Source organism: Procambarus clarkii, chromosome 58 (genome assembly GCF_040958095.1).
Source record: "Procambarus clarkii isolate CNS0578487 chromosome 58, FALCON_Pclarkii_2.0, whole genome shotgun sequence".
NCBI classification, from domain to species: domain Eukaryota; kingdom Metazoa; phylum Arthropoda; class Malacostraca; order Decapoda; family Cambaridae; genus Procambarus; species Procambarus clarkii.
Window position 1 is genome coordinate 7823172 of NC_091207.1, and position 12021 is coordinate 7835192.

At 41.2% G+C, this 12021-nt stretch overlaps 1 protein-coding gene across 1 annotated transcript; it reads right to left on the reverse strand.

The window, feature by feature from the left end:
- Window positions 1-678: 678 nt before the first annotated feature.
- Window positions 679-9304, reverse strand: LOC123752699 (daxx-like protein). The gene is made up of 5 exons (XM_069306492.1): window positions 9268-9304; window positions 8787-8799; window positions 7912-8112; window positions 3831-5184; window positions 679-1862 (listed from the first exon to the last, which is right to left on the reverse strand). The coding sequence occupies exons 1-5, from the start codon at window positions 9302-9304 to the stop codon at window positions 1665-1667; spliced, it is 1803 nt and encodes a 600-aa protein (XP_069162593.1). The 3' UTR covers window positions 679-1664.
- Window positions 9305-12021: the final 2717 nt, after the last annotated feature.

The following is a 12021-nucleotide window of genomic DNA, read 5'->3' on the forward strand; positions in this document are numbered from 1 at the left end:
GTCTGATCTTACACTTACTGCATGAGTTACGACGGTCTGATCTTATACCTACTGCATGAGTTACGACGGTCTGCTCTTACACTTACTGCATGAGTTACGACGGTCTGATCTTATACCTACTGCATGAGTTACGACGGTCCGCTCTCACATTTACTGCATGAGTAACGACGGTCTGCTTTCACACTTACTGCATGGGTTACGACGATCTGCTCTTAATTTTGGGACATGAGTTACGAAAGTCTGCTCTCACACTTACGACAATAGTTATTCATATAATAAATTCAAAGGAAATTGTTGTAGTGTCCTAAATCTAAAAAACATAATTACCTGGAAAAATGAATTATAATAGACGTTCACACAACAAATCTAGTGCTTGCTGATCAACAGTTAAATCCGGTTATTGGGTTATTGGTTGAGAGCAATAATGTATTACAATGACTATATTGGTTGAGAGCAATAATGTATTACAATGACTATATTGGTTGAGAGCAATAATGTATTACAATGACTATATTGGTTGAGAGCAATAATGTATTACAATGACTATATTGGTTGAGAGCAATAATGTATTACAATGACTATATTGGTTGAGAGCAATAATGTATTACAATGACTATATTGGTTGAGAGCAATAATGTATTACAATGACTATATTGGTTGGGAGCAATAATGTATTACAATGACTATATTGGTTGAGAGCAATAATGTATTACAATGACCGTATCACATCCTGCTGTTCATTACAGTTGTTGGTCTTACCCGATTCCTCCGTCAATCCTTATGTCGAGGAAATTGAATATATCGTTGAATCTCAATGTTTCCACCAGTTTATTAATCGAGGAAAATCTGAAAACCAAAAGAACAAAACATGTTGGAACGACAATTTCTTCCTTACCAAACATTTAGAATTTTTGCTGTTTAATTTCTTTCAAGGTAAAGACTTTTACATTACATAGAAATACATAAAGAAAAGAGAATTAGGAATCTTATGAAATTATTTTCTTGAAAACACTGTAACGTAAAGTTACAAAATATCGATGAGGTCTTTGGGGCGGGAAAATGTACCTCCTCCTGCAGATATGCAGAACCTCCTGCAGATATCCAGGTTCATTTTGAACCTGCATATCTGCAGGAGGTTAATTCAATACAACTGGCAACAACTGTTATTTCGGGAAGTTAAAATTAACTATAACATTTTGGCAGCCAAATGGAAGACGATCGAACACTCGACATCAGTGTTGAGTGTGTTGTTAAGAACATGTAACACCAGCACCAGAGATGAAGTGTGATGCTGTAAAGTGAGTGTATCTACACAGCAAATATTTATTGTGGTTGCAGCCAAAATGACAATCTGCCGACAATAATGGCAGCCCAACTTACAGTCTGCTAACAATGGTGGCAGCACAACTTACAGTCTGCTAACAATGGTGGCAGCACAACTTACAGTCTCCCATAAAGAGTCGGAGCCCAACTTACAGTCTGCCAACAATGGTGGCAGCCCAACTTACATTCTGCCAACAACGGTGGCAGCCCAACTTACATTCTGCCAACAACGGTGACGGCACAACATACCATCTTCCAACAATAGTGGCAGCCCAACTTACAGTCTGCCTACAATGGTCGGAGCACAACCTACAGTCTGCTAAATATGGTGCCGACACAACTTACCGTCTGCCAATGTGGGCAAAAGCCAAGGACCGAAAAGTGTTCACAGTAACATTGATGGGGAATGTTTGTGAACATTGTTCCTGGAGTGACTTAGTGGGGAGGAGCAGGAGAAACTTGGTGTGTGGTCGCTCCTGGCACAACCGGCACAAGGTTGTAGTTTTGCCCGCTCCTGCGAAGGCGTTGATCATCACAACCTGGAAACAATTATCATCATTCACAATCTGGACAACCAATTATATTATAATTTATAATCTAGATAGCTATTATAACAACATTCACAACCCTGACAACTATTATAAAATCATTCACAACCTGGATAACTATTAAAACCTCGTTCACATCCTAGACAATTATTTTAAAATAATTCACAACCTGCACAACTATTATAACATCATTGACACCCTAGACAATATTTTTTACTTTATTCACACCCCTGGACGATGATTATAACATAAATGCAGAACCTTGACAACAATTAAACATCAATTCATAACATGGACTATAGCATCATTCACAACCTAAACAACTATCATAACCATTCGCAACCTGGACAAATATTATTACATCTTTCAAAACCAGGTCAATAATTTTAACATCATTCACAACCTGGACGACAATTATCATTCATACCGTGGACAACTATTTTAACATCATTCACAACCTGGACGACAATTATCATTCATACCGTGGACAACTATTTTAACATCATTCACAACCTGGACGACAATTATCATTCATACCGTGGACAACTATTTTAACATCATTTACAATCAGAACAGCAATTTAAGGAACATTTATAACCTGGTCAACAATGATGGTATCTTTCATAAACTTGATAACAATTGTAACATCAATAACAAACAAGGCAAGAATTATAACCATCATTCTCATCCTGGACAACAATTATAGTATCGGTCACAACCAGGAAAATAATTATAACATCATCCACAAATAGGATAACAATTATAACATAATTCAGTCTGAAAAATAAAAATTACATCAGCCACAACAGGACAACAATTACAACATGGATAATAATTATATAATCATTCACAACCGGGACAAAAATTATAATAACATTCACAAAAACCTGGACAATTATCATAACACCATTCATAACCTGGACAACAATTATAACAATATGTAACTGATAACGGTTATTATTTTCCTGGCAATGTTACTGGCTTAAAAGCATTACAGTATTATTACTATTTTCTAAGACATGATGGAGGACTCGGAAACAGTTTAGGTCAGAGACAGGTAAGGACAAATAGTTTTAAGTATTTAGGTTAGAAACAGTTTATCATATAGACAGTTTAGGTTGGGGAATGTTTAGGACAGACACGGCTTTGGGCAGGAACAGTTTGGAAAAGATAGTTTAGGTTATCTTGAGATGGTTTCGTTTTTTTTTTAGTGTCTCCAGCCCCAGGAAGCAGCCCGTGACAGCTGACTAACACCCAGGTACCTATTTTACTGCTAGATAACAGGGGCATAGGGTGACAGAAGCTCTGCCCATTGTTTCTCGCCGGCGCCCGGGATCGAACCCGGGACCACAGGATCACAAGTCCAGTGTGCTGTCCTCTCGGCCGACCGGCTCCCGTAGGTTGGGGACAGATTTGGAAAGACAGTTTATGTTTAGTCAGTTTAGGAAATACACAGTTTTGATCATGGACAGCTTATGATAAGGATAGTTAAGGTTGGTAACAGTTTAGAACAGGCAGTTTAAGTCAGAGATAGTTTAGGATAAAGACAGTTTAGGACAGATAGTTTAGATTGGAGGCAGCTTAGGACCGTTAGTTTAGATTGGAGGCTGCTGACGACAGATAATGTTTAAGTCGAGGATGGATTAGCATAGAGACAGTTGAAGACTAAGAACAATTTAGGTTAGAGGCTGTTTAGGTCGACTACAGTTTAGAACAGAGAACGTTTATGTATAAAACAGTTTAGGACAGAGCAAGATTACGTCAGAGACATATTTGGAGAGAGTAAGTTTAGGTAGGGGAAAGATTTAGAACTAAGAAAGTTTAGATTGTGAACAGATTAGGAGAGACAATTCGGGCAGATTGTTGAGTTACTTATATGAATGATTTTTTAAGTTTAACACGGAGAGAGACGTTACCTACATGACTGGCAGTAAATAGACACATTGTGAAGTAACTTACATGATTGGCTTCTATCTTGTGGTTGATTATTCTTAGTTGTTCATGAGTAAGATGAAGAGTCTCGCTGTGGATGACCTTCTGTGTTGTCTGATGACCCACAGACACCTGCTGGTGCAGTTGACCTACAGACACCTGTTGCAGCTGTTTACACACAGACACCTGTTGCAGCTGTTGACCCACAGACACCTGCTGGTGCAGTTCACCCACAGACACCTGTTGCAGCTGTTTACACACAGACACCTGTTGCAGCTGTTGACATACAGACTCCTGCTGGTGCAGTTGACCCACAGACACCTGTTGCAGCTGTTGACCCACAGACACCTGTTGCAGCTGTTTACACACAGACACCTGTTGCAGCTGTTGACCCACAGACACCTGCTGGTGCAGTTCACCCACAGACACCTGTTGCAGCTGTTTACACACAGACACCTGTTGCACCTGTTGACCCACAGACACATGATGCAGCTGTTGACCCACAGACACCTGCTGGTGCAGTTGACCCACAGACACCTGTTGCAGCTGTTGACCCACAGACACCTGTTGCAGCTGTTGACCCACAGACACCTGCTGGTGCAGTTGATCCACAGACACATGTTGCAGCTGTTGACCCACAGACACCTGCTGGTGCAGTTGACCCACAGACACCTGTTGCAGCTGTTTACACACAGACACCTGTTGCAGCTGTTTACACACAGACACCTGTTGCAGCTGTTGACCCACAGACACCTGCTGGTGCAGTTCACCCACAGACACCTGTTGCAGCTGTTTACACACAGACACCTGTTGCAGCTGTTGACATACAGACTCCTGCTGGTGCAGTTGACCCACAGACACCTGTTGCAGCTGTTGACCCACAGACACTTGTTGCAGCTGTTTACACACAGACACCTGTTGCAGCTGTTGACCCACAGACACCTGCTGGTGCAGTTCACCCACAGACACCTGTTGCAGCTGTTTACACACATACACCTGTTGCAGCTGTTGACATACAGACTCCTGCTGGTGCAGTTGACCCACAGACACCTGTTGCAGCTGTTGACCCACAGACACCTGTTGCAGCTGTTTACACACAGACACCTGTTGCAGCTGTTGACCCACAGACACCTGCTGGTGCAGTTCACCCACAGACACCTGTTGCAGCTGTTTACACACAGACACCTGTTGCACCTGTTGACCCACAGACACATGATGCAGCTGTTGACCCACAGACACATGTTGCAGCTGTTGACCCACAGACACATGTTGCAGCTGTTGACCCACAGACACCTGCTGGAGTTCGTTGGGATGATATGTTCCTGCAGTTCTCCGTTTGTTCTCATACAGTTTCAGTGTATAATACACCAGGTGGTGGTACCTGTAAGATTATCATTGAGATAGATTGTATAATACACCAGATGGTGGTACCTGTAAGGTTATCATTGAGATAGATTGTATAATACACCAGATGGTGGTACTTGTAAGGTTATCATTGAGATAGATTGTATAATACACCAGGTGGTGGTACCTGTAAGGTTATCATTGAGATAGATTGTATAATACACCAGGTGGTGGTACCTGTAAGGTTATCATTGAGATAGATTGTATAATACACCAGGTGGTGGTACCTGTAAGGTTATCATTGAGATAGATTGTATAATACACCAGGTGGTGGTACCTGTAAGGTTATCATTGAGATAGATTGTATAATACACCAGATGGTGGTACTTGTAAGGTTATCATTGAGATAGATTGTATAATACACCAGGTGGTGGTACCTGTAAGGTTATCATTGAGATAGATTGTATAATACACCAGGTGGTGGTACCTGTAAGGTTATCATTGAGATAGATTGTATAATACACCAGGTGGTGGTACCTGTAAGGTTATCATTGAGATAGATTGTATAATACACCAGGTGGTGGTACCTGTAAGGTTATCATTGAGATAGATTGTATAATACACCAGGTGGTGGTACCTGTAAGGTTATCATTGAGATAGATTGTATAATACACCAGGTGGTGGTACCTGTAAGGTTATCATTGAGATAGATTGTATAATACACCAGATGGTGGTACTTGTAAGGTTATCATTGAGATAGATTGTATAATACACCAGGTGGTGGTACCTGTAAGGTTATCATTGAGATAGATTGTATAATACACCAGGTGGTGGTACCTGTAAGGTTATCATTGAGATAGATTGTATAATACACCAGGTGGTGGTACCTGTAAGGTTATCATTGAGATAGATTGTATAATACACCAGGTGGTGGTACCTGTAAGGTTATCATTGAGATAGATTGTATAATACACCAGGTGGTGGTACCTGTAAGGTTATCATTGAGATAGATTGTATAATACACCAGATGGTGGTACTTGTAAGGTTATCATTGAGATAGATTGTATAATACACCAGGTGGTGGTACCTGTAAGGTTATCATTGAGATAGATTGTATAATACACCAGGTGGTGGTACCTGTAAGGTTATCATTGAGATAGATTGTATAATACACCAGGTGGTGGTACCTGTAAGGTTATCATTGAGATAGATTGTATAATACACCAGGTGGTGGTACCTGTAAGGTTATCATTGAGATAGATTGTATAATACACCAGGTGGTGGTACCTGTAAGGTTATCATTGAGATAGATTGTATAATACACCAGATGGTGGTACTTGTAAGGTTATCATTGAGATAGATTGTATAATACACCAGGTGGTGGTACCTGTAAGGTTATCATTGAGATAGATTGTATAATACACCAGGTGGTGGTACCTGTAAGGTTATCATTGAGATAGATTGTATAATACACCAGATGGTGGTACTTGTAAGGTTATCATTGAGATAGATTGTATAATACACCAGGTGGTGGTACCTGTAAGGTTATCATTGAGATAGATTGTATAATACACCAGATGGTGGTACTTGTAAGGTTATCATTGAGATAGATTGTATAATACACCAGGTGGTGGTACCTGTAAGGTTATCATTGAGATAGATTGTATAATACACCAGATGGTGGTACCTGTAATGTTATTATAATTGAATAATTCTTTTTGCCGGGGCACAGGCAGCCAATTTATACATGCAGTACATGTTAGGCGTATAACGAGCCGCAAAGTTATACAACTGTATACAGTCTGATTACCGTGAGTCTCCACATGATTCAACTGAATAAAGACTGACCACTGGGACTCTTCACTTGATAGAACTGTATAGACTGACCACTGTAACTCTCCCCATGATACAACTGTATACAGACTGACCTGGGTGACTGTCCACTTGATACAACTGTCTCCATTCTGACATTTGTTTCACCCTGCTTGTTTTAGCTATTTTCAGAGAGATCCGGCTGACACAACATTTGTTACAACTGCCATTAGTCTCCTCTGTGAGAAAACTTGTTTTGTCTGTTCTCGGAGTGACCCCTGCCACAACCCACGTGGCCCAATTGTACCCTGTGGTACAATATTTGTTATTACTGTTTGCAGTTATAAGGATGTGACTTCTTACATCTTACAACTATCCCTGGACTGAAGTGTCACTCTACATACTACAATTTTCGTCAACTATTCCCTTGTGACTCTGCACTTGTTACAGTTGTACCCAAACTAACTGCTACGACACTTTGCTCGTCTGCCAAACTGATGTCCATTTATAATAAGTGTTCTCAGACGGAAATGTGCCTATCCACTTGTTACAACTGTCTACAGGCTGACCCCTGTGGTACTCCATTAGTACATGTGTCCTCTGGCTGACCTGCGACACTTGTTACAATAGTCTCCTGACTGATCTGCTGCATATCAATTATTGCTCTTCTCCCCAGACCGGCTTATGTTGCACTGCACATGTTTACACCTTTTTAAGGAGTTACCAAGGTTACACTCTACATGATACAGCTGTTCTCTTATTATAAACGTCCCCAGACTTTTCCTTTTGACACACCACTTGTTACATCTGTACCCAGAATAAAGCATGATTTATTAGTTGTACCGAGACCGACTACTCTGGTCGTACACTTGTTACGACTGTTCTCAGACATACCCGTCTCTCTACTGCAAATTGACCATGTGTCCCTACACCGACTCAATTGGGGACCCACATGGCAGTACTAACCGCAGATGAACAACTTGCTCCAGCTGTTCCAAGAATGACCCCTGAGACGCTCTTCTTGTTACAGCTCTCTACTGATATATCTGTTCCAGACTGACCGCTGTCACACTCCACCTGATAAACAGACTTCAGACTGACTCCTATGCCTGACAAACTTGATTGAGTTGTATTACAAGATTCTAAAATAAGACTGGAAAAAGAAGACTTGTAGACTGAATTTTCCTAAATTGCCAAAAATCATTTTTTAGTTTTTTTCGTGAATGGTGGAGAATGATACAAGATGGAGACGCTGGCTGGGATAACTGGCAAGACAATGAACACATGGGTGAATATACATGAATTACAAAAAACAAAGAATCACAGTCATAAAGGAGGTTGGAATCAGGAGGAATGAATGTAGGGTCCTCCAGGGTTCAGTCCTGGCACCACTACAGTTCCTAATTTAAGTGAATGGCCTACCCGGAGGAGTGAGCTCATACATGTCAGTGTTTGCAGACGACGCAAATCTGATGAAAAATGTAAAAACCGAGCAATACCAAAAATTAAAAAAAAAGAATGCTGACAACCTCCAGGTGTGGTCAAACAAACTGTTAGGGGAAATCGATCCCACCAAGTGTAAGGTAATGAAAATAGGAAAGGTAGTTAGGTGATAAGTCGGTATCTACACCATAATGGTAAGACAACTACAGGAATCTGAAAAATAAATAAATGGGAACTTTGAGAGGATATAATTCCAGCATTAACATCAGAAGCACACATAAACAGAATAGAATCAACAGCATATGTTCCATATCCCCATAACAGGAATCTGTCAAGACAATCTTCAGACTTTGTTAGACCAATACTGTAATGAGTACTACCAACCTGGAATCAGCATCTAATGCAGCAAAACAAACCAAATTAAAACTGTATGAAGGTTTGCAAGAAGATTTGTGCCAGAGATTAGAGGGCTAAGAAATAGCGAGAGGTTAATGGAAATAGACCTCACAACTATAGAGAAGAGGGAAAAACAGTGGACACGAACACAACATATAAGATCATAAGGGAAGCAGACAAGGCCGACATGGAAAGCCTTTTCAACTGAGAGAAAGTATGATTAGAGGACACGTAGAAGCTGGAAATTAAAAAAAATATTTTGCATATGCACACTTCATATATCAAATATATAAAGACTTTGCAAAGGCAATCGATAAATGTGATAATAGAGTGATTGCCCATAAAATGAAATCAATAGGAATAACGAGTAAAGTTGGGCGCTGGATTTTCAACTTTCTGTCAAAAAGAATGCAGAAAGTGACTGTGAATCAAATAAGATCAATCGCAAGTAGAATGAAAAGCTCTGTACCCCAGGGCACAGTCCTTGCACCGCTGCTCTTTCTCATGCTTATCTCTGACATTGACAAAAATACTAGTCACAGATTCGTGTCATCCTTTGCAGATTATACAAAAATCAGTAAGAAAATTTCCTCTGTAGAAGACACTGAAAAACTTCAGGCAGATATTAATAATCTTCGATTACCCAACTGAAAATAACATGATGTTTAATGATGACAAGTTCCAGGTACTTAGTTATGGGGGAAACGAGGAACTGAAACGAAACACGGGGTACAAGACACAATCAGACACAATCACAATCATTGAAGGAAAGCAATATGTAAAAGATCTGAGAATTATGATGTCTAACGACCTGACATTTAGTGAGCATTACCGAGCAAATATAGCGGCGGCCAGGGAAATGATAGGATGGATTATGAGAACGTTCAAATTCAGAGACACCTCAGAAATGCTTTTACTATTTAAATCACTGGTGCTGTCCCGTCTTGAATATTGCTCGGTACTCACATCCCCTTTCAGAGCGGGAGAGATTTCTGAATTAAAGGTACTACAGAGAACATATACTGGACGCATAGAAACGATAAAGCATCTAAATTTATGGGACCGTCCCAAAGCTCTCAAAATGCACTCTTTGGAAATGAGTCGAGAAAGGTATCAAATAATATATATACGGAAGATACTTGAAGGCCAGGTCAAGAATTTGCACAGTATAATAACAACATACTGGAACGAAAGACACAAAGAAATGCAGGATAGAACAAATGAAGAGTAGAGGTTCAAGGGGAACATTCAGAGAACACTATCTGAACATCAGAGGTCTACAGCTGTTCAACACCCTCCTAGCAAACATTAGAAATATTGCTGGAACAAAGGTGGATGTATTCAAAAAGGCACTTGGATAAGTTCTTGCAAGAAGTGCCTGACCAACCAAGCTGTAGTGGATATGTAGGCCTGTGGGCCTCTCCAAGCAACAGCCTGTTGGACCAAGTTATCACAAGTCGAGCCTGGCCACAGGCCGGACTCCGGGAGTAGAACTCCCAGAACGCTCTCCACGTATTCTCCAGGTATACAAATGAGTCGATTAAATATAAGTAAAAATATACTTTTACCGTGTTGCGGATAGTTAACAAGTAGAACGCGTTGTAAGAAGTTGCCGAAGTCACCGCCATCCACAATTTTTGGGCAAGTTTCGAAATAGAATTCAAGCGTCATAATTAATCAATTATAACGCAACCAGTACAGCACGGGCATTAGATGAGGCGCTAAGAACTAGAGCTCAGTTCCCCCGTAGTCACTGACTGGTAAGTAGTTTGAGATTTTTTTTTTTTTTTTGAGATATATACAAGAGTTGTTACATTCTTGTACAGCCACTAGTACGCGTAGCGTTTCGGGCAAGTCCTTAATCCTATGGTCCCTGGAATACGATCCCCTGCCGCGAAGAATCGTTTTTTCATCCAAGTACACATTTTACTGTTGCGTTAAACAGAGGCTACAGTTAAGGATTTGCGCCCAGTAAATCCTCCCCGGCCAGGATACGAACCCATGACATAGCGCTCGCGGAACGCCAGGCGAGTGTCTTACCACTACACCACGGAGACTGTTAGTGATAGGTAAGCCCTTCCATTGCTCTAACTATCCTCAGATTATCCTTCCAGACACAAGTTGTTATCAACCCGTTTTCTTGAGTTCCTCAACGGGCAAAATACGGAGTCCGTTCAGAAAAGCCTTGATGAAAACATGATTGTTTGTGAGCCGCTACTTTTCATAGTCACCCCATATTTTGTGGGTTAAAGATCATAGCACACACAATGCAGTGTATTATTTGAGAGGACAGGTTGTTGTTACTGGTGTTCCTGCTATACTTCACATGGTGCATCGCACTTACCCAGACATACCCATTACCAGATTGTACGAATTCATTTTCTTTCTTTATTATGCACCCCATACCCATCCCGTGGGCGGTGGTGTCAAGGATAACAGAGGTACATAATCGGTTCAGGAACTCAACCCTCTAGTTCGTTTAGCTAAGCAAATATGACACTACACATGGTACGGCAGGTCACTGTGACACTACACATGGTACCTCAGGTCACTGTGACATAACACATGGTACGGCAGGTCACTGTGACACTACACATGGTACTTCAGGTCACTGTGACACTACACATGGTACCTCAGGTCACTGTGACATAACACATGGTACGGCAGGTCACTGTGACACTACACATGGTACTTCAGGTCACTGTGACACTACACATGGTACTTCAGGTCACTGTGACACTACACATGGTACGGCAGGTCACTGTGACATAACACATGGTACGGCAGGTCACTGTGACACTACACATGGTACTTCAGGTCACTGTGACACTACACATGGTACTTCAGGTCACTGTGACACTACACATGGTACGGCAGGTCACTGTGACACTACACATGGTACCTCAGGTCACTGTGACATAACACATGGTACGGCAGGTCACTGTGACACTACACATGGTACGTCAGGTCACTGTGACACTACACATGGTACCTCAGGTCACTGTGACATAACACATGGTACGTCAGGTCACTGTGACACTACACATGGTACATCAGGTCACTGTGACACTACACATGGTACGTCAGGTCACTGTGACACTACACACATGGTACGTCAGGTCACTGTGACACTACACACATGGTACTTCAGGTCACTGTGACACTACACATGGTACGTCAGGTCACTGTGACACTACACATGGTACGGCAGGTCACTGTGACA

Excerpts from the sequence above, each read along its gene's own strand:
- LOC123752699 (XM_069306492.1), bottom strand. The coding sequence starts at position 9,304 with ATGAGAAAGAGCAGCGGTGCAAGGACTGTGCCCTGGG. Across the intron at positions 5,185-7,911 it reads TCTGCGGTTAGTACTGCCAT|GTACCACCACCTGGTGTATT; the intron begins GTGGGTCCCCAA and ends ATAATCTTACAG. Across the intron at positions 1,863-3,830 it reads ACAAGATAGAAGCCAATCAT|GTTGTGATGATCAACGCCTT; the intron begins GTAAGTTACTTC and ends AATTGTTTCCAG.